The sequence below is a fragment of the Urocitellus parryii genome, chromosome 8, assembly GCF_045843805.1.
Source record: "Urocitellus parryii isolate mUroPar1 chromosome 8, mUroPar1.hap1, whole genome shotgun sequence".
In the NCBI taxonomy this organism is placed as follows: Eukaryota; Metazoa; Chordata; class Mammalia; order Rodentia; family Sciuridae; genus Urocitellus; species Urocitellus parryii.
The window spans coordinates 81,452,431-81,478,622 of NC_135538.1; the positions used below are offsets into that span (position 1 = coordinate 81,452,431).

The 26,192-nt window shown below is 40.2% G+C and overlaps 1 protein-coding gene across 1 annotated transcript in view; it reads left to right on the forward strand.

Moving 5' to 3' along the window:
* The window catches only part of Impg1 (interphotoreceptor matrix proteoglycan 1), a 148,155-nt gene that overhangs the window by 17,937 nt on the left and 104,026 nt on the right, over window positions 1-26,192 (forward strand). Inside the window, exon 2 of the mRNA XM_077802128.1 lies at window positions 21,393-21,626. Within this exon, the coding sequence (XP_077658254.1) occupies window positions 21,393-21,626 (234 nt within the window). The remainder of the gene's footprint in view (window positions 1-21,392; window positions 21,627-26,192) is intronic.

Below are 26,192 nucleotides of genomic sequence, written 5' to 3' on the forward strand. Positions count from 1 at the left end.
GTTAGTTCCTCTTTAAAGGTTTTGTAAAACTCTGCTGTATACCCATCCGGTCCTGGGCTTTTCTTAGTTGGTAATCTTTTGATGGTTTCTTCTATTTCCTCTATTGTTATTGGTCTGTTTAGGTTGTCTATATCCTCCTGGCTCAATCTGGGCAGATCATAGGACTCAAGGAATTTATCTATGCCTTCACTATCTTCTATTTTATTGGAGTATAAGGATTCAAAGTAATTTCTGATTATCTTCTGTATTTCTGAAGTGTCTGTTGTGATATTGCCTTTTTCATCCCGTATGCTAGTAATTTGGGTTCTCTCTCTTCTTCTCTTCGTTAGCATGGCTAAGGGTCTGTCAATTTTATTTATTTTTTCAAAGAACCAGCTTTTAGTTTTGTCAATTTTTTCAATCGTTTCTTTTGTTTCAATTTCATTAATTTCAGCTCTGATTTTAATTATTTCTTGCCTTCTACTTCTTTTGCTGTTGTTTTGCTCTTCTTTTTCTAGGATTTTGAGATGAAGTATGAGATCATTTATTTGTTGGTTTTTTCTTTTTTTGAGGAATGAACTCCAAGCAATGAATTTTCCTCTTAGAACTGCTTTCAATGTGTCCCATAGATTCCGATATGTTGTGTCTGTGTTTTCATTTAACTCTAGGAATGTTTTAATTTCCCCCTTGATGTCTTCTAAAACCCATTGATCACTCAGCAACCTATTGTTCATTCTCCAGGTGATGTTTGCTTTTTCCTTTCTTCTTTTATCATTGATTTTCAGTTTCATTCCATTATGATCAGATAAGATGCATGGTATTATCTCTACCCCTTTGTATTGTCTAAGAGTTGCCCTGTGACATAGTATATGGTCTATTTTTGAGAAGGTTCCATGTGCTGCTGAGAAAAAAGTGTAGCTACTTGATGTTGGGTGGTATAGTCTATATATGTCAATTAAGTCTAGGTTGTTAATTGTGTTATTGAGTTCTATAGTTTCCTTATTTAACTTTTGTTTGGAAGATCTGTCCAGTGGTGAGAGAGGTGTGTTGAAGTCTCCCATGATTATTGTATGTTGGTCTATTAGACTCTTGAACTTGAGAAGAGTTTGCTTGATGAATACAGCTGCACCATTATTTGGGGCATATATATTTATGATTGTTATGTCTTGTTGGTGTATGGTTCCCTTGAGCAGTATGAAGTGTCCTTCTATATCCCTTTTGATTAGCTTTGGCTTGAAATCTATTTTATTAGATATGAGTATGGACACTCCTGCTTGTTTCCGCGGTCCATATGAGTGATATGATTTTTCCCAACCTTTCACCTTCAGTCTATGTATATCTTTTCCTATCAAATGCGTCTCCTGTAGACAGCATATTGTTGGGTCTTGTTTTTTGATCCATTCTACTAGCCTGTGTCTCTTAATTGGTGAGTTTAAGCCATTAACATTTAGGGTTATTATTGAGATATGGTTTGTTCTTCTATCCATATTTGTTTATTGATGTTACTAAACCTGATTTGTTATCCTCTTTGACTACTTACCCCCCTTTACTGTCCTACCTCCCATTGTTGGTTTTCAATGTTGTTTTCCACTTCCTCTTCCTGTAATGTTTTGCCAAGGATTTTTTGAAGAGATGGTTTTCTAGCTGCGAATTCTTTTAACTTTTGTTTATCGTGGAAGGTTTTAATTTCATCTTCTAACCTGAAGCTTAATTTCGCCGGATACACGATTCTTGGTTGGAGCCCATTGTCTTTCAGTGTTTGAAATATGTTATTCCAGGATCTTCTAGCTTTCAGAGTCTGTGTTGAGAGATCAGCTGTTATCCTGATTGGTTTACCCCTAAATGTAATCTGCTTTCTTTCTCTTGCAGCTTTTAAAATTCTCTCCTTATTCTGTATGTTGGACATCTTCATTATAATGTGTCTAGGTGTGGATCTCTTATGATTTTGCACATTCGGCGTCCTGTAGGCTTCTAGGATTTGGGATTCTGTCTCAATCTTCAATTCTGGGAAGTTTTCTCGTATTATTTCACTGAATAGACTGTTTATTCCTTTGGAATGGAGCTCTGTGCCTTCCTGTATCCCAATGACTCTTAAATTTGGTCTTTTGATATTGTCCCATAATTCTTGGATGTTCTGCTCATGGTTTCTTAGCAGACTTGCTGAGCTGTCTATGTTCTTTTCCAGTTGAAATACTTTGTCTTCATTGTCTGATGTTCTCTCTTCTAAGTGATCTACTCTGCTGGTAGTATTCTCAATTGAGTTTTTAAGTTGGTTTATTGTTTCCTGCATTTCTAGAATTTCAATTTGTTTGTTTTTTATTACCTCTATCTCCCTGTGAAATTGATCTTTGACTTCCTGGATTTGTTTGTCAATGTGATCTTTCATTGTCTGATTTTGCTGTCTCATGTCTTCCTTGAGACTCCAGATCATCTGAAGCATATATATCCTGAACTCTTTATCTGATATTCCATCTGTTGCAGCTATTACCTCTTCTAAAGTTGAGTTGACCTGCATTGCTTGTGGACCTTTCTTTCCTTGTCTTTTCATACTGCCCGCGTTTCTTTCTGCTTGGTGCAACTGTTGTGTTTTGAAATTTACCCCCTATTTATTTATGTTGCTCTTGTATACTTGAAAAGTCTCCCTTGCAGGTGCGGGCGGCGGCTGTGCCCCTACTCCAATTGGGGTGACGTGTCTACCACGCTGGCGGCTCTCTGGGCCTGTTCCGGGAGTGGAAGGCGGCTCTGCTCTGTCCCTATTCCAATTGGGGTGTCGTGACTACAATGCTGGCAGATCGCTGGGCCTCTTCCGGGCGTGGGCGGTGGGCTTGGCTGGCGGGATTCCACCTAATGGCAGTCCCTAACCTCCCTGCTTGCTAATTAATGGCTTCTCTGAGGCGCCACGCCTTCTGTAGCTGCGGGGCAGGCCGCGCGAATCAGTCGGCCTGGATCTCCGGGGTCCTGCTGCTGGCTGTTTTGATGTTACAAGCTGTTGGAGAGTGGTGGTGTATTCTTCAGCTTTCCCGGATGGTGGCCACTGACTGCCTGGATGGAGTGTCCGCTGTTTTGATGTTGCACTCTGAAGGAGAGTGGCGGTGTATCCTTCAGCTTTCCCGGATGGTGGCCGCTGACTGGCTCGGCGGAGTGTCCGCTGTGGGGGATGGGACTGTACCGCTTCCTTCCCCTTCTGAGAACCCGTGCTCGGCCCAAGGGTCCGTGTGGGCTTGGCTGGTGGGATTCCACCTAATGGCCTTCCCTAACCTCCCTGCTTGCCAAATAATGGCTTCACTGAGGCTTCACTGTAGCCGCAGGGCAGGCCACGCGAATCAGTTGGCCTGGCTCTCCGGGCCCTGCTGCAGGCTGCTGGGATCCCTGGCACTCTATCACTTTGATTTTTTCTGCTTGCCCCTCCCCCAGCGCTGGCTAGCCAGGTTTCCTTTTGGCTGCTACTGGGAGGAGGGGTTGGAGGTCAGGTGTCTCTGGTTTCCCCCTAGCCTGTATGGAGGCTCAGCTTGATACTCCCTCTCCCGGCAAGCCTAGGAGAGATTTTATGCGAATTCCCGCTGTCTGGGGGGTGAGCTGAATGACACCGACCTGTTTTGATGTCGCACTCTGAAGGAGAGTGGCGGTGTATCCTTCAGCTTTCCCGGATGGTGGCCGCTGACTGGCTCGGCGGAGTGTCCGCTGTGGGGGATGGGACTGTACCGCTTCCTTCCCCTTCTGAGAACCCGTGCTCGGCCCAAGGGTCCGTGTGGGCTTGGCTGGTGGGATTCCACCTAATGGCCTTCCCTAACCTCCCTGCTTGCCAATTAATGGCTTCACTGAGGCGCCACGCCTTCTGTAGCCGCAGGGCAGGCCACGCGAATCAGTTGGCCTGGCTCTCCGGGCCCTGCTGCAGGCTGCTGGGATCCCTGGCACTCTATCACTTTGATTTTTTCTGCTTGCCCCTCCCCCAGCGCTGGCTAGCCAGGTTTCCTTTTGGCTGCTACTGGGAGGAGGGGTTGGAGGTCAGGTGTCTCTGGTTTCCCCCTGGCCTGTATGGAGGCTCAGCTTGATACTCCCTCTCCCTGCAAGCCTTGGAGAGATTTTATGCGAATTCCCGCTGTCTGGGGGGTGAGCTGAATGACACCGACCTGTTTTGATGTCGCACTCTGAAGGAGAGTGGCGGTGTATCCTTCAGCTTTCCCGGATGGTGGCCGCTGACTGGCTCGGCGGAGTGTCCGCTGTGGGGGATGGGACTGTACCGCTTCCTTCCCCTTCTGAGAACCCGTGCTCGGCCCAAGGGTCCGTGTGGGCTTGGCTGGTGGGATTCCACCTAATGGCCTTCCCTAACCTCCCTGCTTGCCAAATAATGGCTTCACTGAGGCGCCACGCCTTCTGTAGCCGCAGGGCAGGCCACGCGAATCAGTTGGCCTGGCTCTCCGGGCCCTGCTGCAGGCTGCTGGGATCCCTGGCACTCTATCACTTTGATTTTTTCTGCTTGCCCCTCCCCCAGCGCTGGCTAGCCAGGTTTCCTTTTGGCTGCTACTGGGAGGAGGGGTTGGAGGTCAGGTGTCTCTGGTTTCCCCCTGGCCTGTATGGAGGCTCAGCTTGATACTCCCTCTCCCTGCAAGCCTAGGAGAGATTTTATGCGAATTCCCGCTGTCTGGGGGGTGAGCTGAATGACACCGACCTGTTTTGATGTCGCACTCTGAAGGAGAGTGGCGGTGTATCCTTCAGCTTTCCCGGATGGTGGCCGCTGACTGGCTCGGCGGAGTGTCCGCTGTGGGGGATGGGACTGTACCGCTTCCTTCCCCTTCTGAGAACCCGTGCTCGGCCCAAGGGTCCGTGTGGGCTTGGCTGGTGGGATTCCACCTAATGGCCTTCCCTAACCTCCCTGCTTGCCAAATAATGGCTTCACTGAGGCGCCACGCCTTCTGTAGCCGCAGGGCAGGCCACGCGAATCAGTTGGCCTGGCTCTCCGGGCCCTGCTGCAGGCTGCTGGGATCCCTGGCACTCTATCACTTTGATTTTTTCTGCTTGCCCCTCCCCCAGCGCTGGCTAGCCAGGTTTCCTTTAGGCTGCTACTGGGAGGAGGGGTTGGAGGTCAGGTGTCTCTGGTTTCCCCCTGGCCTGTATGGAGGCTCAGCTTGATACTCCCTCTCCCTGCAAGCCTTGGAGAGATTTTATGCGAATTCCCGCTGTCTGGGGGGTGAGCTGAATAACACCGACCTGTTTTGATGTCGCACTCTGAAGGAGAGTGGCGGTGTATCCTTCAGCTTTCCCGGATGGTGGCCGCTGACTGGCTCGGCGGAGTGTCCGCTGTGGGGGATGGGACTGTACCGCTTCCTTCCCCTTCTGGGAACCCGTGCTCGGCCCAAGGGTCCGTGTGGGCTTGGCTGGTGGGATTCCACCTAATGGCCTTCCCTAACCTCCCTGCTTGCCAAATAATGGCTTCACTGAGGCGCCACGCCTTCTGTAGCCGCAGGGCAGGCCACGCGAATCAGTTGGCCTGGCTCTCCGGGCCCTGCTGCAGGCTGCTGGGATCCCTGGCACTCTATCACTTTGATTTTTTCTGCTTGCCCCTCCCCCAGCGCTGGCTAGCCAGGTTTCCTTTTGGCTGCTACTGGGAGGAGGGGTTGGAGGTCAGGTGTCTCTGGTTTCCCCCTGGCCTGTATGGAGGCTCAGCTTGATACTCCCTCTCCCTGCAAGCCTTGGAGAGATTTTATGCGAATTCCCGCTGTCTGGGGGGTGAGCTGAATGACACCGACCTGTTTTGATGTCGCACTCTGAAGGAGAGTGGCGGTGTATCCTTCAGCTTTCCCGGATGGTGGCCGCTGACTGGCTCGGCGGAGTGTCCGCTGTGGGGGATGGGACTGTACCGCTTCCTTCCCCTTCTGAGAACCCGTGCTCGGCCCAAGGGTCCGTGTGGGCTTGGCTGGTGGGATTCCACCTAATGGCCTTCCCTAACCTCCCTGCTTGCCAAATAATGGCTTCACTGAGGCGCCACGCCTTCTGTAGCCGCAGGGCAGGCCATGCGAATCAGTTGGCCTGGCTCTCCGGGCCCTGCTGCAGGCTGCTGGGATCCCTGGCACTCTATCACTTTGATTTTTTCTGCTTGCCCCTCCCCCAGCGCTGGCTAGCCAGGTTTCCTTTTGGCTGCTACTGGGAGGAGGGGTTGGAGGTCAGGTGTCTCTGGTTTCCCCCTGGCCTGTATGGAGGCTCAGCTTGATACTCCCTCTCCCTGCAAGCCTAGGAGAGATTTTATGCGAATTCCCGCTGTCTGGGGGGTGAGCTGAATGACACCGACCTGTTTTGATGTCGCACTCTGAAGGAGAGTGGCGGTGTATCCTTCAGCTTTCCCGGATGGTGGCCGCTGACTGGCTCGGCGGAGTGTCCGCTGTGGGGGATGGGACTGTACCGCTTCCTTCCCCTTCTGAGAACCCGTGCTCGGCCCAAGGGTCCGTGTGGGCTTGGCTGGTGGGATTCCACCTAATGGCCTTCCCTAACCTCCCTGCTTGCCAAATAATGGCTTCACTGAGGCGCCACGCCTTCTGTAGCCGCAGGGCAGGCCACGCGAATCAGTTGGCCTGGCTCTCCGGGCCCTGCTGCAGGCTGCTGGGATCCCTGGCACTCTATCACTTTGATTTTTTCTGCTTGCCCCTCCCCCAGCGCTGGCTAGCCAGGTTTCCTTTTGGCTGCTACTGGGAGGAGGGGTTGGAGGTCAGGTGTCTCTGGTTTCCCCCTGGCCTGTATGGAGGCTCAGCTTGATACTCCCTCTCCCTGCAAGCCTAGGAGAGATTTTATGCGAATTCCCGCTGTCTGGGGGGTGAGCTGAATGATTGAGTGGCTTGTTGTAATGGCCAATGTTTTGGCCATTCTTGACGAGAGATGATGCTAAGGTCTGCACCTGTATCCAGGAGCCCATTAAATTCATGTCCTTGAATATTTAGTTTTAGCATGGGGCGAGAATCTAAATTTAAAGAAAACATAGCCCAATCTACACCTGTGGAGCCTAATTCCTTGGAACCTCTTTCTACAGTACAACTGGAAATTTTAACATGTAGGCTGGGTATTATTAGTAATGTGCTAGTCTATCTCCTGGTGAAATTACTGATATGCCCTTTGGAGAACTGGCTATAATTTTTATTTCACCTTCATAATCGGGATCAATTACCCCAGGACTCATCATAAGTCCTTTTAGAGTAGAAGAGCTGTGTCCCAATAATAAGCCTACTGTTCCTTTGGGAAGAGGTCCTTTTACCCCTGTGGGAATGGTTTGAACTCCCATCTCTGGAGTTAGTACTGCTCTGGCAGAGGCGCAGATGTCCAACCCTGCGCTCCCTCTGGTTTGTCTGATGAGGGATCTGATGGACACTGTGTCCTGGGCACTACCCTGATAGGGTTGCTGGGTTCCTCCAGTGCTCTGTATATTTGTGGTTTTGGGCCCCGGAGCATTGGGCCCCCCCGTCCATTTTTTGGCAACGGAGCCTGATGTCTTTCTCCACGATATTCTTAAATCTTGCAATAATCTCCATTTACCAGATTTCTTTTTGAGCTCTTACCCTGAGCCAAAACCAGATTGCTTTAATTATTACAAATTTATAATAATATTAACATCTTGTACAGCATGTTTCCCTGCTTCGTTACCCTCCCGTGACACCATTTAGGCTATCTCTGACCTAAATTCTCCTAAATTACACTCTAAAATTAGCTTGCAAATTTCCACAAAACACTTCGTCAAAATTCATTTCATTTTTTAACTTAAAAGATAAAACTGTGTGCTTTACTGTTTGCAACATAATGTTTTGAAGTGTGTGTGCATTGTAGAATGTTCAAAGCTGCTACTTGGGATTTGATTGGACTTGTGTTGAATAGGTCACTTTGGGGAGAATCAATACCTGTTTTTTTCATTTCCCTATTCCAGAAAATGGAAGATCTCTCCTTGTAATAATATCTTTCAATAAAGTTGCACAATTATTTTAATAAATAGAATCCATATCTTAGACTTATTCCTCTCTGGATACTTTATACAACCTGTGATAATAGAAATGGTATTATTACATTTTCTATGTAAAAATGTGGTTGGTTTTTTTCATATTGGTTTTGTATTCAATAACTTTGCTGAAAAAAAATCTTATTAATTCTGAAAATTCTGTAGCAATTTTGAGGTTTTCTAACTTTAAAAGTCATACCATTTGCAAAGAGTATGTAGATTTTCTTTCCAGCTCTTGAAACTTTTATTTTCTTATATTTTCTTACACCTTTCATAGGCCATCTAGTAGAAACTGTAGTTATCACTCTAACAGGCATTCTTATCTAATTACTAATTTCAAAGGGATTATTTTTAATATTTCACCATTAAATGTGTTTATTTCAGTTTTTTATGATTGTTTTGTTCTTGTGAATGTTCTTTACCAAGTAAAAAAGTTCCATTCCAATTTTAATTTGCTAAGAATTTTTAATCATGAATAGATATAGAAGTTTATTGTGGTTTTTCTATATCTATTAAGATTATATAAAAATCATTTTTATATAATCTTAATTATATAAATGATTTTCTCTTTTAATTCATTAATGTTGATAGATAACTGTAATTGGTTTTCAGTTATTAAAACAATCCCACAATCCTGAAATAAATCCAAGTTGCTCTTACATTGCTTATATATCACTAGATTTCATGTGCTTATAATTTATTTAGAATTGTTACTTTCACAACAAAGCTTGGATCATGAATATTTTTCTCATTCTTCTTTTGACAAGTATGGTGACAGTTTTCATAAAAATGGAATAATCTTTTCCTTAAACATTTGGTAGAAGTCTCTGTTAAACTGTGAGACTTTACTGTATGTGGAGACTTTACTCAGTTCCTTAAAGGTGATTACAACATGTAGTTATATTGTCTCTTCTTCAGTTAGTTCTCTTTATTTTTTAAATTTATTGACAAAACGTTATTCATATTCTCTTTGTATCTTTTTCATATTTTTACAAGTTTGTAAAAACTTTAATGTTTTCCTTTCTTAATCCAGTTACTGGTTCATTTTGTGTTCTTTACTTCTTCAATCTTACTGTTAAGATTTTTTTCATTTTCATTGTTAGTATTTTCAAAGGAAAAATTGTTTGGCTTTGTAAAAGAAGTGTAAGTTCTTTTCTTTTCATTATATATGTGATATTCTCTTTTACATTTTGTTTTTTACTCTCTATTCCATTTTTTCTTTGTATTTTGTTTATTCTGTATTTTCTTTGGCTTTATTTTGCTTTCTTTGACCTCCTGAGAAGGATGCATATTAATATTTAGCTTTTTTACTTTTATGTCATTTTAATCATATCATTTAACCTTTAGATACCACTTTAATTTTAAACTACACGTTTTATTACATATTATTTTTATCACTTGATGAAAGTATTTTATTTATTTTTATCACCTTATAAAATACCTTATATATTACAATAGTGTTGTAAAATAATAATCATGATTTTTCTTGGCTTATAGGTTATTTAGAAGGCTTTTTTTTTTTTTGGCTTTTTCCTCTTTAAATATGTGGGGATTTTCCTTGTTCATAAAGCTAATTTCTCACTGACTTCCCATTAGTCTGAAAACATAATGTACATGATATCACTCTTTTTAAAATCAAGATTTGCATTTTAGTCAGGCATATACTCTATTTTTGTTTGTTTTCTCTGTGTTTGAAAAAAAAGGGTATATTTAATAGTTTGGAGATATATTCCTCCATATATGTTAAAAGGTTAGGTTTGAGCATGTTTTTCAAATCTCTACCCTTACTGATTTTTATTTGTTTATTATTTTGATAACTAAGAAATCTTTAAATGCACCTAATGTGAATTTTATTTTCCTCATTATCTAAAAAAATTTATTTCATATATTTTTAAAATTCTTGAGGGCATAAAATTTTAACTTTTTACATCATTCTAAAATACTTTCATCATTATGCCATGTCTGTCTTTATCTTTGTAATGTTTTCTGTTTAATAATGAACTTTGTCCACTGGTATGCTGGAACTGACCTGTAATGAGTCAAAAGAGCCAATTGAAAACATGTCTTCCCAACTCACTTACGTCATACTGGTAGCTTAAAATTAGTCATGGCGAGTATTAACACAGGAACAATGGCAAATACTGCAAATATCACCTCATGTCCCAGCATTGGTTATTTAACATTTGCCACCAATGCTCTGACTTCATTTGATACTAATGTTACCATACCAGATTTCTTTTGATTAGTGTTTGCATGTTGTGACTTTTTTACATACTTTTACTTTGAATCTTTTGATTTACATGTGTCTCTTAAAACAAGATATAGTTGGACTTTTTAAAATGTAGTCTGATAATCCCTGTCTTTTAACAAAAACATTTGGTCTATGCATATCTAATATTGTACAAGACACATTTTCCTAAAAGGTTATTCACTGTTAATCTGAAATTTAAATATGACTGTGCCCCATATTTTTATTTTCCAAATCAGGAAACCCTGTTCCTTTCAGGCTTAATCCTAAACCTCAGGAAAAAAATGGCATAGAATCATAGCAACTAACATTGTACTAGGCCTTTCACGAAGCTCTTCCTATCCATTTTCTCATTTAATTTTCAAAACAATACAAAGCTACACAATATAAAGGTGCAAATCAAAACTATAGTGCTGGAATTATTATTATCTCCCTCTTAGGTTAGAGACCAGAAGTATATAGAGATATTTGTCCATGAGTAGAACATGGCAGAGCCACCTTCACTGTAACCCCAGAGACGCGGGAACCCAAAATGAAGTTAACTTTGCTTTTCTGCAGGAACTATAGTAGGTCCTACAGATCAGAAATTTACCAAGATGTACATCTGTTTCTCTTTATTCTATTCCAGTTTTGCCTGCCCTGAGTATTTAGAATTCCATGCTTTTGTGGCAATATTTGCAATAAACACTGCTATCTATGCTATTCTCTACTCATAACTGCAACATACTCCAAGATTAGGTTCATATGAGAGCACTAAAACCAAGGGACAGTGTGTTTCAGGGTTAGTAATATCATGGACAGCACCAAGCTCCAGAAAACAAAGATGCTGAGCTAAATTAAAGCTGATCCTGATATGAATAATTCAGATATGGTAAGATTTTGGTGTCCCCAAATACACAGCACCCCTAACAATCATGGACTGGAAAATACCCTGTGTTTTAGCCCCCTAACATTGATGGAAACAGAAGGAAAGTGGGTACTTGACACAAGTTATTAATGCATCTCATAAGTAAATCCACATTACTGCCCACCTACTATTATCTCACTGCACCCCATTTTTTAAAGTCAGCTTCCTCCTGAATTTTTTGCAGATTTATTTTAGAGGTTCTTGGTGTAGGTCTCTGCGAATTCCTGCTATTTGTCTTCCCCATCCACTTCTAAATCAGCATCACAAAGCATGGGTTGGATCTACCTCCTGCTCATGAATTGCCTAATACTTTCTGGCATAAACTGTTGGTTTCCAATCTTTAAGTCAAGTTAGGCTTTAAAAGTGCTCTGAAAAGTATTTTGTTCCATACATCTGTAAGGTACAATTGTAACTCATCATCCATACATCTCTGACTTACTTTTAGAATTCCATTCAGTTCTCTTACCAGTGGCCAGTATACTTATTTCAACTCCATATTCTGAAATTTACAGTGATGTTACCAAAAAATGCATGTGATGGGTTAAGAATTAGGAAGCAGAAGTGATAAAAAAAAAGATTTAAGTTAATGTAATAATGAGATGATTAGAAGTGACCTAATAGGGCTGATGTTTTAGCTATAAGATGTTCAGATTATTTAAGGGATAGCAAACTCAGTTGCTGGAGAAAGCACTTGTTTCTTCCAGTCAACAAATACAAAACAGGCAGCCAGGTGTGAGATCTCAGCTTTGCCAGCTAACAACTTGCCACAACTTGCTCCCACTCCAGTTTCTTATCCTGTTCACTTAAGCTCTACTGCAGCATTCATCCCTTTTCAAAGCAATACATTTTTTATTAATCACAGTTTATGAAAATATCCTACTCTCCTTATTTTCAAGACTGGCTCAAATGTGGGGGAAGATTTTATTGAGTTAGCTTATGTATTCATGTGGAAAAGTTTTTATGGTCCTTTATATGTTACACTTTTTGCTAAAATTTTAAAGTAAATTTAGGGCTCCATGAGGAAGCAACATGTTGAACTTGCAGTTTCTCACCACTTCTGGCACAAAGTGCGTATCTTGAAGCTGTGTGTCCCCTTAGTTAAGAGGCAAAGGCATTCCCTATGACCAGAGGTATGGTTCTGAAGCAGGTGCAGAACCCCCAAAGCTGGCAGCTGGTTGTGAGTAGACCGACTTCAGCCCATGAGCTGCCTCATCAAGTGATTTAATGCCTTAAATGAAGATACCTACGTGCTACTTCACCTTCTCATCACCCTATAACAAGTACCTCCAATATGTTTCTCTCCTTCTTTAGCTCACAGAGAGACCAGTCCACATTGAGAACACACCTCCTCTTCTCAATATGCCCTGCCCTTTGTCCCTACTAAGAGGATGGGGAATTAGCACACACTTCTGCTTTGAGGACAGTTAAGGACACAGCTCTGCTACACTGCTGCCACTCCACCTCCTGACATTGACCAGACCTGAATTGCTGGCAATTACACCTGTTCAAAGGGCCATCTACTCTAGACACAAAAAGGCAATCTCCTTTCTTTTTCTAACTTTCCCTTTGTCTTCAGTTTTGTTAATGCCCACTCATGCATGTTTCCTCAATAAACATAGATTTGTACCTCTGCAAATTTCTCAGCATCTCACCTTCAAATTTGGTTACTTCTCCTCCTCCTCTTCCTCCTCCTCCTCCTCCTCCTCCTCCTCCTCCTCCTCCTCCCCCCCCCTCCTCCTCCTCTCTCTCTCTCTCTCTTTTTTTTTTTTTTGGTAAGTGGGGTAAAAGTGAAGCTTAATACAAATGTATATGTATAACCTAGAAATTAAGAGCTAGCAACCTTTTATTTCCTGTAATGGGTTGTCATCCTAACCCCTTTCCTCCTGACACAGGTAAGTTAATGGCTAAGCCTGATTTTTACAATGAAGACAAAGTTAATGCAACTCTTCTAATTCTTTGAGAGAAGGGAATACTGATTTGCATCCTCTGTAGGGAGTGTTGTTATTGAACAAATGCCAGTTTTGAAGGTAAGAAAGGCTGCAATGCAATAGATTTTCAGAAGCTTCAGCAAGGGAAATGATGTAGCCATTTCTCTATGCATCATTGATAATCGGCCTGCAGGCTGACTGTTGTGAATGTTTATTTACTTCATAATTTATTAAAGGAAGTAACTGGAAGTTTTCTTAATTTCTTTTATCCTTTTTGCATCATTTATTCCAACATATTTTGATTCTCAGGCTACAGACTAGGGTTGTCATTGTGTGAGTTTATTGGGAATCAGATGTAGGAGGACAGATGGAAAAGCAAGTTGGAGAAACTTCTATGTTCTCTACTTGATCATCCAGAAAACAGAGTGCTTAAAGTCCATATAATTTTCTGAAATAGCCTTGAATAAGATGTTCAGCAATTTTGCATAATGTGTTCATACATTTTCAAGTATGTTAAGCATGATGTATATTTAATTGCCTTTGCTATCTGGAAAAAAAATTTCAGGTGCATAATTGAGAATCTGCCAATGTTGGGGGAACACCAGGATATCCTGGATCACTCATGAGTGGAACATTTGCATAAAGGCCACAACTCTTCATTCTTTTTAATAAGATTAGAAAAGTTTATGCAAGATTAAATTATTTTTTTCTGAAAACTTCCAGTCACTGATTTGATCCTGAAATGTTATCCCTGTTGTCTCTATGGAGTTCTGTTCTTCAAATTGAGATTTCTGTTCTGTAGAAATTCCAGTAAGTTTTGTCTTCACTCCCATTACTTCATTCATTAAGACACTGAGGCTTTTTCCCCCAGGAAGTTATAATGGGTTTGCTAAGTGCTTTGTATCAGTGAATGTTGCTTTCTTAGCAATGCTGTTGTGAAATCTCCATTCTCCTATTCCTCTTATATACTGTTGTCACTAAAAGTGTACAGTAACCTTATATCGTAAGCCTCTAATAGAAAACTAAAAAATATTTCTCTAGTGCTGAGGAGAGGTCCAAACACGTTGGTAAATGCTGTATCAATTATCAGCTTGCATATATAACCAAGAAAGAGACCAGTTCATGGGCAAAGTTAAATCTGAAATAGAAACTTTGTCATCCATCTGTGACTGGAGGCCAAACGGTGTATAGGAAGGAAAAAATAAACTCTTCAGTGACTCTGGGGGAAAATAATGTGAATTTCAGTGGTTTCTAGGATGCTAAGATCTAGTGTAAAAACAAGTCTTCTGTTCATGAAATTATAAAGAGAGAAAAAGAAATCCTTGCAAATTTGCTGTTAAACTAGAAAAGTTAGCGAGTGTTAAATTTGTGCATTGATGTATAGAAATAACATAGTGTAAATAGGGTTTGGTACTATTAAAGGTTTCAGGCAGCCACTGGTGGTCTTTTAATCTATTCCCAATCCTCACAGTTATAGCAACCCATTCTGGTGAAGTGTCACACTAGCATGTAGAATACACCAGGCTCTATGAACACATCACAAATGTTGAAATAATTTTTAAAAGGAAACATTGAGAAATAGAAGGAAGGGTATTGTTAGCTACTCATGTGATATCAGGTGAATTCTCACTTATGTAGGCCTTTGCTTTGTTCTGGATAAGGAGGTAAAAACGGATCTTTCAAGGAGTTTTGATGTAAGTATGAATTGAAAAGTAAGTCAGTGGAGAGAGAGAATGTAGTTTCAAGAGAGTGCTTTTTGTTTCTTTTATAACAGAAGGAAGAGGGGCTGGGGTTGTGCCTTGCACGTGCGAGGCCCTGGGCTTGATCCTCAGCACCACATAAAAATATAATAAAAGGAAGAATAATAACATGTTTGTGCACATATAAGAATAATCCGGTACAAAGAGGAAAAGTAATGATGTAAGAAAGTGCTAGAATTTCTGGAAGAATTTCCTTGAGAGTTGACCAAGGATGGATGCATAAGTAAAGGAGCTTAGATTATAGCACACATCCCTCATCAGCCACAGAGGGGAAGCAGAGTACATGAGCACTGGTACAGCGAGAGGGCAGATATGCAAATTCTCTTCTGGCTCATCTTGTTCTCAGTAAAATGTGAAGGACTCATCAGCTGGAAGTATACATAAGCAAGAAGGTGCAGGAAATCTGAGAAAAATTGTGTACAGTTCTCCAGGAGAATGGGACTTTGAATAGACTACAGGAAAGGAGTATGAGTTTACTTAAGATCCTGAATTTAAAGCAAATTCTAATGCTTATTTTTCTCCATCCATGCTCAGCTACAAGGATGCAGGTGAGGGCTAGGCAAAGGATTGGATATAGCCATTGAGGGGCAAATAAACTCAGGGTTGTCATTATTAAGGTTTAGGTAACACTGATGTTCTTTCTCACTGAAACCCACACTTCTAATTGGTTTCCTTGATTATGTGTCTATTTATAGATGTATTGAAAGTGTCTGGGAATACAGATGTTAGTAATATGCACTTAATACATAAACCATTTTCTTTCTGTTCTTTCAATGTTCATTCACAAAAGAATTCTTTGACTAAGCTTTATTTAATATATCTGTGTCCTAATCCTCTGATATTATATACCAGAGAGTGGGCAGAAATTTAAAAGGGAAATTTCAATAATGTAAGTGGGCCAGACATATAAAGCTATTTTTCATGGTCTAATGGTTTTTAAAATAAATCTAACTCATACATATATCATTAAAAACCCATTAATATTTTACAGTCATTTTTCATTTATTCACTTAATATATATATTCATATCTGTCGTGTACAAAACATTTTACATACTAACTAGGCACTGAGGTGAATAGAGGAGAGAGGGCTGGGATGACAACACAGAAGCTCAAGGCATTTGCAATCTAAAGGGGGAAACTCGTATTTACAACAAATTACTCAAAGCAGGAGAAAAAAGCACTACACCATAAGTTGCATGATATGTGTTCATCTAACTTACCACTGTATACCACAGTGGGCCTGAAACATAGTAAGGATTTGAGAATATTGGTGAGTCAGAAAATGCCATAGCAATATGAGCCACACTAGAGGAATATGAGGAAACATATGGATGAATTCTGCACAGGGGATCTGAGCAAGCTTAAAAGAGAAAATACTTCAGCTGGTCCTTAGAGAAAAAGTAGGAGCCCCCCCAAAAAATGGAAGAGAAGGACCCTCTGGTATGAAAGACTGGACAAACATGAGCACTGCCAGTGGAAGCATAGAAGACTTCAGGACACCAGTATAGGGAAGTCTGAGGACTGAGGAGCATTCATGAAAGGTCATGCCAGATGAGCAACCACTGCAAGTGGAATGCATGGGTTGTCAAATAAAGGAGTTATTGAATATGTGCCCAACGCTGGTTCAAGGGCTACCCATGTTGTCATTCCTTTAATGTCACAGAGACTCACTCAGGGAGGTTATAATTATTCCCCATTTTATATGTATGGGAACTCAGGATGTACTTGGTGGTCAAGAACATCCAAGTTATAGAGAGAGAGTCAACACCCTGTGTATCACTGGTACTATTAAAATAATTTAAATAATTTAGTGACATTATATGATTTGTGTTGCTACTACTGCTTTCACAAATGATGATCATAATAAAGTTAAATTTAGAAACTAAGCACCATGAATATTATACCTTTTCCTCATCTTTGCTTAGAAGTTCTAAACATTCTGATTAATTTTCATTTTGTCTTCAACATCTTCATTCAATAATATGACTATTTTCCAAAACCATAGGTTTAAGTGTTATTTTGCTGGTTTAAAATCTACTATTTCAAATAGTACAATTGCTTATTATTCCAAATACATAAAATATGCAATTTTTTCTCATTTACTCTTTTACTCTAGGAAATGGTTTGTGTATTTGTTTTTTCCTGAAGTTACTTTGCCCTTATCTTCTCTTTGTAACTTCAAACTTCAACCAGAGAGTTGTTAGATAGCAGCCAATTCATCATTCACGTTAGACTCAAGTTTTTCATCATCTTAGAGAAATACTTTCTGCCTCAAAATATTTTTCAGGCTTCTATTAAAGATATTCCCTTTTTATAACAGGTCTTTCAACTATCAATTAACTCTTACTAAATTTTACCTATTTTTTTCCAAATACTTTCTCAAGCTAAAAATACCAAACTCATGGAAATGCACCCAACAAATCTTTAAAAGTTCAGTTCAATATTATTATCACTTATGTAGCTCTGAAGAATAGCATCTAATCTGATTTAATTGCCTTACCCAAGTGTTTTTATTAGCTCCTATAAATATGAACTGTTTTTACCATGTTTCAAATCCTTCTTTTCCTCTTTATTTTTTTCCTCAAATAAAATAAACTTTTTTGTTTATTTTATTTGAAATCCTTGAAAAAATTTTAAGTACACTTTGTCAGTGTCGCCTGTCTTACAAACAGACTTGGACTTAGGTAATTGCCTGTCTCTTCTTTAGTGATGATATTGGGTAGAAGCACTGATGAAACATTCTGATCCTAGCCCAAGCTATAGTGTCAATGCAAGGAATGCCCCATGGTTGGCTTTATGTAATAGAGAACAAGATCAGCTGAAGATCTAACATTAATGTATGTTATGGTTTGGATATGAGGTGTCCCCCAAAAGCTCATGTGTGAGACGACTCAAGGAGGTTTGGAGGAGAAATGATTAAGGTTAGAGCATTAACCTAATCAGTGAATCACTCCCTGATGAGATTAACTGAGTGGTGACTGGAAGCAGGTGAGGTGGGGCAGGAGGAAGTAGTTCATTGGGGGCATGCCTTTGAGGCATATATTTTATATCTGGTGAACAGAGTCTCTCTGCTTTCTGATTTTCAAGTGAGCCACTTCCCTCCATCATACACTTCCATCATGTTGTTCTGCATCACCTCAAGCCCCTAAGGAACAGAGTCTACTATCTATAAATTGAAACATCTGAAACCATGAGCCCCCAAATAAACTTCTCCTCCTCTACAGTTGTTCGAGTCTGATCTTTAATCACAATAGCAAAAAAAACTGACTAAAACAATGTGAAGAAGAAACCAAAGAAAGATGGAAAATGTTTAACGTATGGTGGTGAACAGTGGTTGGAATATATGATCAACTGTTTATGGAAGTACCTATAGTTTGGTCTTTGCTGTACTAAAGGGCAGAATCAGAAAGAATAATGTGTGGAAGTTACTGGACGGTAATTTTCAGCTAAAAGACAGAATTAGCTAAGTATAGATATTAAAAAATGGAACAGGGCACTTCCTGGAGGAGAGAGAGCCATATGTAGAATGCTCAATTTGGATTTCCTCCAGCAAGGAGATACTTAAAACTGGGTGACCATATAATTTATTTTCTAAACATGGATACACTTAAGGGTGAAAGGATAACAGTTGTGAACAAGGAATCCAATGCAAATTAATCTACATGTTACCTTAATTCACCTTGCTCTAGACTAATTGTGAGGACTCGTTGTCATATGTAGCATAGGAAAAGACTGACCATAGCTGGGAAAGGGGGACACATGGAAGCTTGTAGGGAGGCTGGGGCAAATCTGTGATCTTCTCATACCCCACCTTGATAGGAGGATGAAATCTAAAGCCTGATATTAAATAGAACTACAGAGTCAGCCTGTACATGAGCCAAGTGTTAAGGTCTACAGGTATCCACTGGGGAAAATTCCAGAACAGGACCATTGTCTCCACAGCCACAGAGGGTTGAGTATATGCTCTGCCCAAGCCAAATTATCCAGGAAGTTCTACAGAGCATAACATTAAAAAAAAAAAAAGTAAGAAGAGGACCAACATCAATGGACTAAATTAGATTGTGAGGTGACAAAGTGGAGAACAGGACCAGCATAACAACAGAACTTCCTCCTCATATTGTTAGCACCCTGAGAAAAATGGAGAAGGACAGGAGAAATGGGGAGCAATTTTCCTAAGTGTGGCCTGTGTTAAATCAGATAGGTTGAAATTTTATCTGATACCCATTCCTTCTATTCCAAATGGCAAAAGGTTAATTTTTTTAATATTTATTTATTTGGCAAAACTTGATAAAGAGAAAGTATCGAAACCAAGACAATGAATAATTAGTTTCAAAGAAGGAACAGAAAATTGAGAGAGAAGAAAGTTCTGAAATTTTGTCTTAATGAACAGAACAAATACATGCAATTATTTATAATGAAAATTACACTGTGATCAGGTTAGTATTACAAAACATCTCAGAAGTCTGGCTGCTCACATTGTGACAGTCACCAAACAAAAAAGTTAATTTTTACTATTACAACACTATTGCAATCTGTAACGTATTTTAGAAGATTATTAATATGCATAAACATAAATTTACACTTACTGACTGCAGCAGGCACTAACATCTGGGACCCAGTTCCTAGTCCTCTTTTTCCACTTTATCCTCATGCTGAATGGGCACCTTTCACTTTGCCATGCCACCAATTTGACTCAGGAAAAACTGACTCCGCCCCCACAGTAACAAGGAACCAGTTCAAATAATCTCAGTCCCCTGCCCTGTGATTGCTCAGCTCAAACCAACAGCATCACATACCCTCATCAACGTTCTTGGTGCAGACACAGGGCCTAAGTCAGACATGTGTAATAGAAAAGCTATCTTTCGGCATGAACAAGGGCAAGAGTATTGCCCCAGTTGCTGTTAGCCACCATCAGAGGAACTTGATGGAATCCCGCCTGTGAATAAGGTCACCACCTGAGGGGCAGAATCTAGGGAAGTGCAGAATGTCAGAGCCAGAGCTCCGTTTTCACCAGGTGTTCCCTACCTGCAGCTTCCCTTTGGGTGTGATAACTTCCTGTGTTAAGCCATTTTGAGATGGATTATCTTGACTCCAGCTGGAAGCATCTGGAAGCTTCCTTATGGATCCATAAAACAGTGGTTGCCAAACATGTCTGCATTTTGAAATTACTTGAGGATCTTCAAAAATTGCTGATGCCTGTATTCTACCCAGGAATTATGATTTATTTGTCTAGTGTGGGGTTGATAGAGCCAATTAATCTCTAAACTTCCTTTCTTCCTGGGGATTCTTGCCTAAAAAAAAAAAAATAGCACTGCCCAAGACCCTGAGATCCTTCAAAGTGACAGAGAATACATGTTCCCACCAAGACTCTCTTCCCCCCCCCATAATGAAGGAGGGACTTTTACTCTTTGTAACAACATTTGAATTGCTTTCCAGCTGACCTGCTTGAATTTCTGCTTGAATTTCTGCTTGATTGTCTCATCTGTATCACATTTCAGAAGATGTGTTAAAGAGCCTCCCCTAGTTAAAATGGTAATATGTATCTCCATAATATGTATCTCCAGGTGCTTTGGAGTATCAAGGGGCCAGACTGAATGGCCACTGTCCATAGAAGCTTCCTTTCTTAATTGGCAGAGTTAGTAAAAGGGAAGAAATTAAATGCCAGAGAAGGAATGGAGACTTCATTATACTGTAAACATGCTCTGCCTCCTGTGAGCCTCTGTATCCTGCTACATGATACACTGAGAAAAATAATATTTATGTAAATAGTAAAACTTTTGTGAGAATGGTACAAAATAAAACATGTGAAAGAATTTAAAATTAAAAAGTGCTCAGGAATGTAAGCTATATTCAGTATAAGGGGTCCAGAAAGTTAAAAATGAAATCTAGTTCTAACCTTAATAGACACAGCAGTGTTCCCTACCTGCACCATGAAATAGCTTAGGCAGTTACATTTGCCACCAGATCCTCTCTCTGACCTCCCCTTCATCCTTCTTCTCACCACCCTCATAAACAAGCAAGCTTGCTCTGTAAAGTACCTTTAAGACTCATCCTTGCCCCAACTCTTTTTCAAACTGATTGCCACACTCTGCACCATGTCATTTAGAAATCCTAGGCTGCCACTAATCGGCAGGAAATATTTTTGTTGTATTTTTTTTCTCCTAGGTTTTTAGAAGCACTCCACTTCCTCCCTAAGAGTATACCTCTGGGTACCACAATGATCCATCATTCCCCTCTTGAATTATAATGTCTATGGAAAGAAGAATCTCTTGGGAGTCTTGAGTGCTAAGTGAGGAATGATTTTCAGAGAGATGTGTGGGAAATGGTTTCAATATTTGGCAGTTCCTAAAGGCAAGATGATTTGAGATGTTGGCTTTTATAAAAAAAAAAAATAACTTGATCGGCTCATTATGCTATTCTCTTATTTCTGAAAATATCTTGTCCTAGGAATATTATAGCTGGCAGGTGCACCAAAGTAGGTATTTTATAAGCCAAAGCATTATAATTTTTAGCATATTTCATTCATTTGTCCATGTATGTCACATAAAACACATAAATGCATATATATTCACCAGGAAATAATCTTTCTCTTACAGATATCTCCATTAGATTATACAATTCTGAAACTAAAGACATAGACAATGCCCCAAGAATCGAAAGAGCTGAAAATACTGCAAAAATGTACAAAGTGTCAACCATGAGACGAATATTCGATTTGGCAAAACTTCGAACAAAAAGATCAGCATTTTTCCCAACTGGGGTTAATGTCTGTCCACAGGAATCCATGAAACAGATTTTAGCCAGTCTTCAAGCTTATTATAGATTGAGAGGTAAGGAAAAAGCTGAAACCTGTTTAGGCTTTTTTTCTCTCTTCATCTCTTTTATTTCATTCATCTGTAGAAACTTCCTGAGACTCTCATTTAGCCACAAGAGGGAAAAAAAAAGCAGCCCACTAATCTGATAGTAATGAATAATAAACATCCAAAACTATGGTGGGTATCATCTCCTGTGATTTAAAACAATGTCCTGTGCAACTTGAGATCATAAAGGCACTTGAAAAGTCGTTGAGAGCCTTGATATACAGATTTTACCTCTTTGTTTTACTTTTGCTGAAGCCGATATTGAATTTTAATGTTCTTATGAAGTGAAAAGTACAGAATGATTGCAACACCAGATATCTGAGCAAGTTGATTTATGACTTAAGATTTCATTTTTCAAAAGCAACATTTCAATTCAGATCTCTCCTCATCTCTCTCTCTCTCTCTCTCTCTCTCTCTCTCTCTCTCTCTCTCTCTCTCTCTCCCACTCCCTCCCTCCCTTTAACAAGCCTGCTATTTATTGAAAATCCAGGAAGAAAAAAAAATCTTCTAATTTTTGGAAACATGGAGGCGGGTTGGAGTGTGGAGGGGAAACAGTTAAGTAAGAGTGACTACCAAGACATAATGCAGGATATGACCAGCTCCCAGCAGAGGCACAGTGCAGCTTCTACCCCATGACAGCTTAACAGGATTCTTCCTGCATTCCCACAAATCATTAAGGGGTTAAATCCCATCACAGCCATCCGTGACTGGTTTTTTATTTATTTATTTATTTGTATACCATAGATGGGAAAAAAAAAAAGTCCCAGAGCTGCTTCTTTTAAATAAAAAATAATTTTTCTCTAGCTGCTATTCACTTCTCTGGGTAGCCGCAAAGGACCTATCTCTCTGAGGCCTAAGTTCAACTCATCTTATACATGGAAATTGAGGAGATTATATTACAGATTTCCCACCCTAATCACTCTAGATGCTTGAACCTATTCCAAAATCCAGAGACTTCTTGCTCTACTTAAAGCCCATTCAGTAGAGCAAGCTGGTTCAATTCTAGCCTATGATATGTTGTGTATTTTGGCAACTGAAAACTTATATCATTATACTAACATCCAAAAAGGTCTTAGAAGTCTACATCTACGGGATGAAGATTTGTGTGTGTGGTACTGGGGATTGAATTCAGGAGTTCTCTACCAGTGAAATTCATTACATTCACAGACCTTCTTATTTTTTTTTTTTTAATTTTGAGACAGAGTCTCACTAAGTTGCTGAGACTGACCTCAAATATGCAATTCTCCTGCCTTAGTCTCCTGATATACTGGGATTACAGGTGAATACTACCACATCTGGCTGTCTGTATCTATAAAACATGCACAGGGTTAAATTAATCTGAGGAGTTCTTATTGTATTTTGGAGGCATAATCAACTAAGAATTTCAAAAAAAAATCAAGCCTTATAATTCCTCATATGTCTCATTTTATGTGGAATTAAAAAGATTTGTTTTCTGATAGAAAACACACCCATAGAAAATTGAAAAGTACTGGGTCATAGACAGAAGGAGAACTCCAGTTGTAGGAAAGAAGTACTCTATATAAATATTCTGAGGTCCTGGCATAGCATCTTACCAAAGCGGTTTTTCAATAAATACTTCTTGATGATACAGAAGGCAAATATCCCATTCATTGAAAATGCAAAAAGAGAGATACACAGAGAGAGAAACACATAAATTATTCATTTTGAATGTGCCTATATATTGACAGATAATGACACTGGTAATTTACATAGTATTCACAAATTGAAACATAAACATACAAATATATAGTTTTTTATCACAGTGAACATGAACACTATTGCTAACTATTTTCTTGTAACTTGTAACTCTTTACAACACTCACAAACAGGATTCACTGCAAGTATTTGAACAATAGACTATTTATTGCTGCAACCTAATTTTTAGTCCTGAATTTTTATTCTTATCTCTATTCTTGATTAGGTTTGCCTCTTTCATTCTTGTTTCCCTGGATGAAACAAACCACTGTTTTTCTCCCCACAGCAATGACAGTCCATTATCTTTATAGCTGTCCCTGGGTGATATTAAATTTTACTATTCATCAGCGTGGATTTCTTAAGTCTAACAAATTGGTTCACAAAGAAACAAGAAATAAGACCTAGCTACAGTGTTCCTTTGATGGAGTAACTCACTTACCGATCTCATCACCGCTTTTATAAAATTATCTGTTGACATCTTTCAAACTCAGGGGAGAAAGCTCGCTGTTCCTAAATCAATTGGAATATTGAGCTATTTCTTTTCCAATGCTTAAAGCAACACAAGGGAAAATGCTCTGAGCTCACGCTCATCCCAAAGCACAAATAAAAAAGGAAAGTTTGTTTCTGGCCCTCTCCAGGCTGAGCTCTGTGCTCCTCCCCATCCAAGCATCCAAGCTCCCCGCTTTATAGTTGTGTCCCTTCTGACCCCCACCACACTCATTCCAGGCTTTCCCTGTCTTTCCTATCTCCACTCTCCCTGCATTCCAATATCAAAAGCTAGATTTTTCTTCCTCAGTGACATGTAACCTAGAGTGGATGAAAGATGGGAAGGATCTTTCTACACCAAGCATTGTCCACAGATCTGCAGCAGCTGAGAACTTGTTAGAAATGTAGACTCTCCTATCCCACACCAGACCTACTGTCATAGTCTGCATTTTAATAAGATCCCTGGGTCATCTGTTTATACCTCAAAGTTCTGTAGAGGCACTGATCTGGAAAACATCTAGAGATGTTTCAGATGAGATCTGAAGAAGTAAATTGGCATGATCAGGGGCACAGTTGCCAGAAGAACATGGGTAGGACCCAACATCCTGATTCCCATTCCAGTGTGTGTTCCCAATGAATGTGTACCCAGCCCCATTAGATGTTTAACAAATAGAAGCATAAGCATACAAATCACAGTAAACATGAACACTATTACTAACTATTCACAACTGGGAAGAATTAGATGAGACTAATGGTGTGAAAACGCTTTTTTAGTCCTAAATTTTTCACACCATTGGTCTCATATTATTCTTCCCAGTTGTGAATAACCATCTGCAGGGCTGAACTTCCCATTACAGACAGCCACACTGGCCTCCAGAGCCTCTGTTTCCTGGGGGTGCTGCCTACACATTAAAGAGCAGAGAGATAGGGCCTCTGTGGTCAGATTTCAGGCCTAGGCCAAGACAAATCAACTCTAGTCAAGGGTCAACATACCATGCAGGCAGTGATAGTTTTTTTCATATATCATTGTATCTCTGGCACTTAGATGGGTTTTGACCTAAACTAGCAGGTACACTGGGAAAAAAATGGAAGGGCAAAATAGAGTCCCCAGAAAGAGTATGGAGTATGTAGGAGAGAAGGGTGGTGAAGGCAGTTGACTTGCTCAAGCTGAACAAATAACTCTCAGAGTTTGGATAAATCTGAAAAAAAAAAAATGCAAGTCTTGTTTCTCTCATGACTGGCATGTAGACCCTTGAGTAGAAATGAAGGCTCAAGAACTATGTGATGGCTGGTACTGAAAAAGACATTGAAACTGATCCCTGATCCTTGCCTGACAAGAGAGAGGTCATAATCACAAAAAGTGGGTTCTCCAGGGGGAAGCTAATTTTTTGCTCCCATGAATGTTGATCCTCCCATTTGGGAAACTAGATGGCACATTTGAGTTGGTAGGACTGCACCCTCTAGGGGAATTACTAATTAAAAAATTAGTTACCTTAAAGGTTCTTATCTGGTTTCTATTGGTAAATGACTTGAGCTTCTACTGATCTGGAATTCCCTTTGCCTTTTAAAACAGAAAGCTTGGGAAAATCCAGACATAGAATAAGTTGGGAGGAAGGAGATAAAGCAATAAAAGCAAGAGTCTCCAAACTGTCCTCTTACCTTGCTCCTCCCCACCACCCCTTTCCTCAGCACAGCAGTCAACTAGTCTTGGTTAGAAAGTCAGATGATGTCAGCCTCTGCCCCAAAGGTTTCAACTGCTTCCCATCCACCAGAGGTAAAAATCCACTTATAAAATTGTTTTATAAATAGGAGTCTTCTGCATTGCTTACTAACTTAACTCCCCAAAACAATTTAACATTATATTCCCCTTTGTACATTTTTCAGTTGATCCCTTTGCAAAGTTTTTCATCATAAGCTTAAATAACTAGAAAGGTTGTAACTTTCTGTGAGTTGTAAATATTGACATTTAAAATAAAACAAGAACAGGCTGGGCTTGGTGGTAGATGCCTATAATCCAGGTGGCTCAGGAGGCTGAAGCAGGATGATAGTGAGTTCAAAGTCAGCCTCAGCAATGGCGAGACACTAAGCAACTCAGTGAGACAAAAATACAAAATAGGGCTGGGGTGGCTCAGTGGTTGAGTTCCCCTAAGTTCAATCCTTGGTCCAAAATAAATAAATAAATACAACAAGAACTGGATCATTCTTACATATCCAGTGGAATCTACTACATCCACTAAATACTCTTATTGAACCATCAAATTCTTTCAACAAATACATAAACAAACTCTTCTTAAGAGAAGGAAACGTTACATGGTCCCCTTTTCACCACATTTC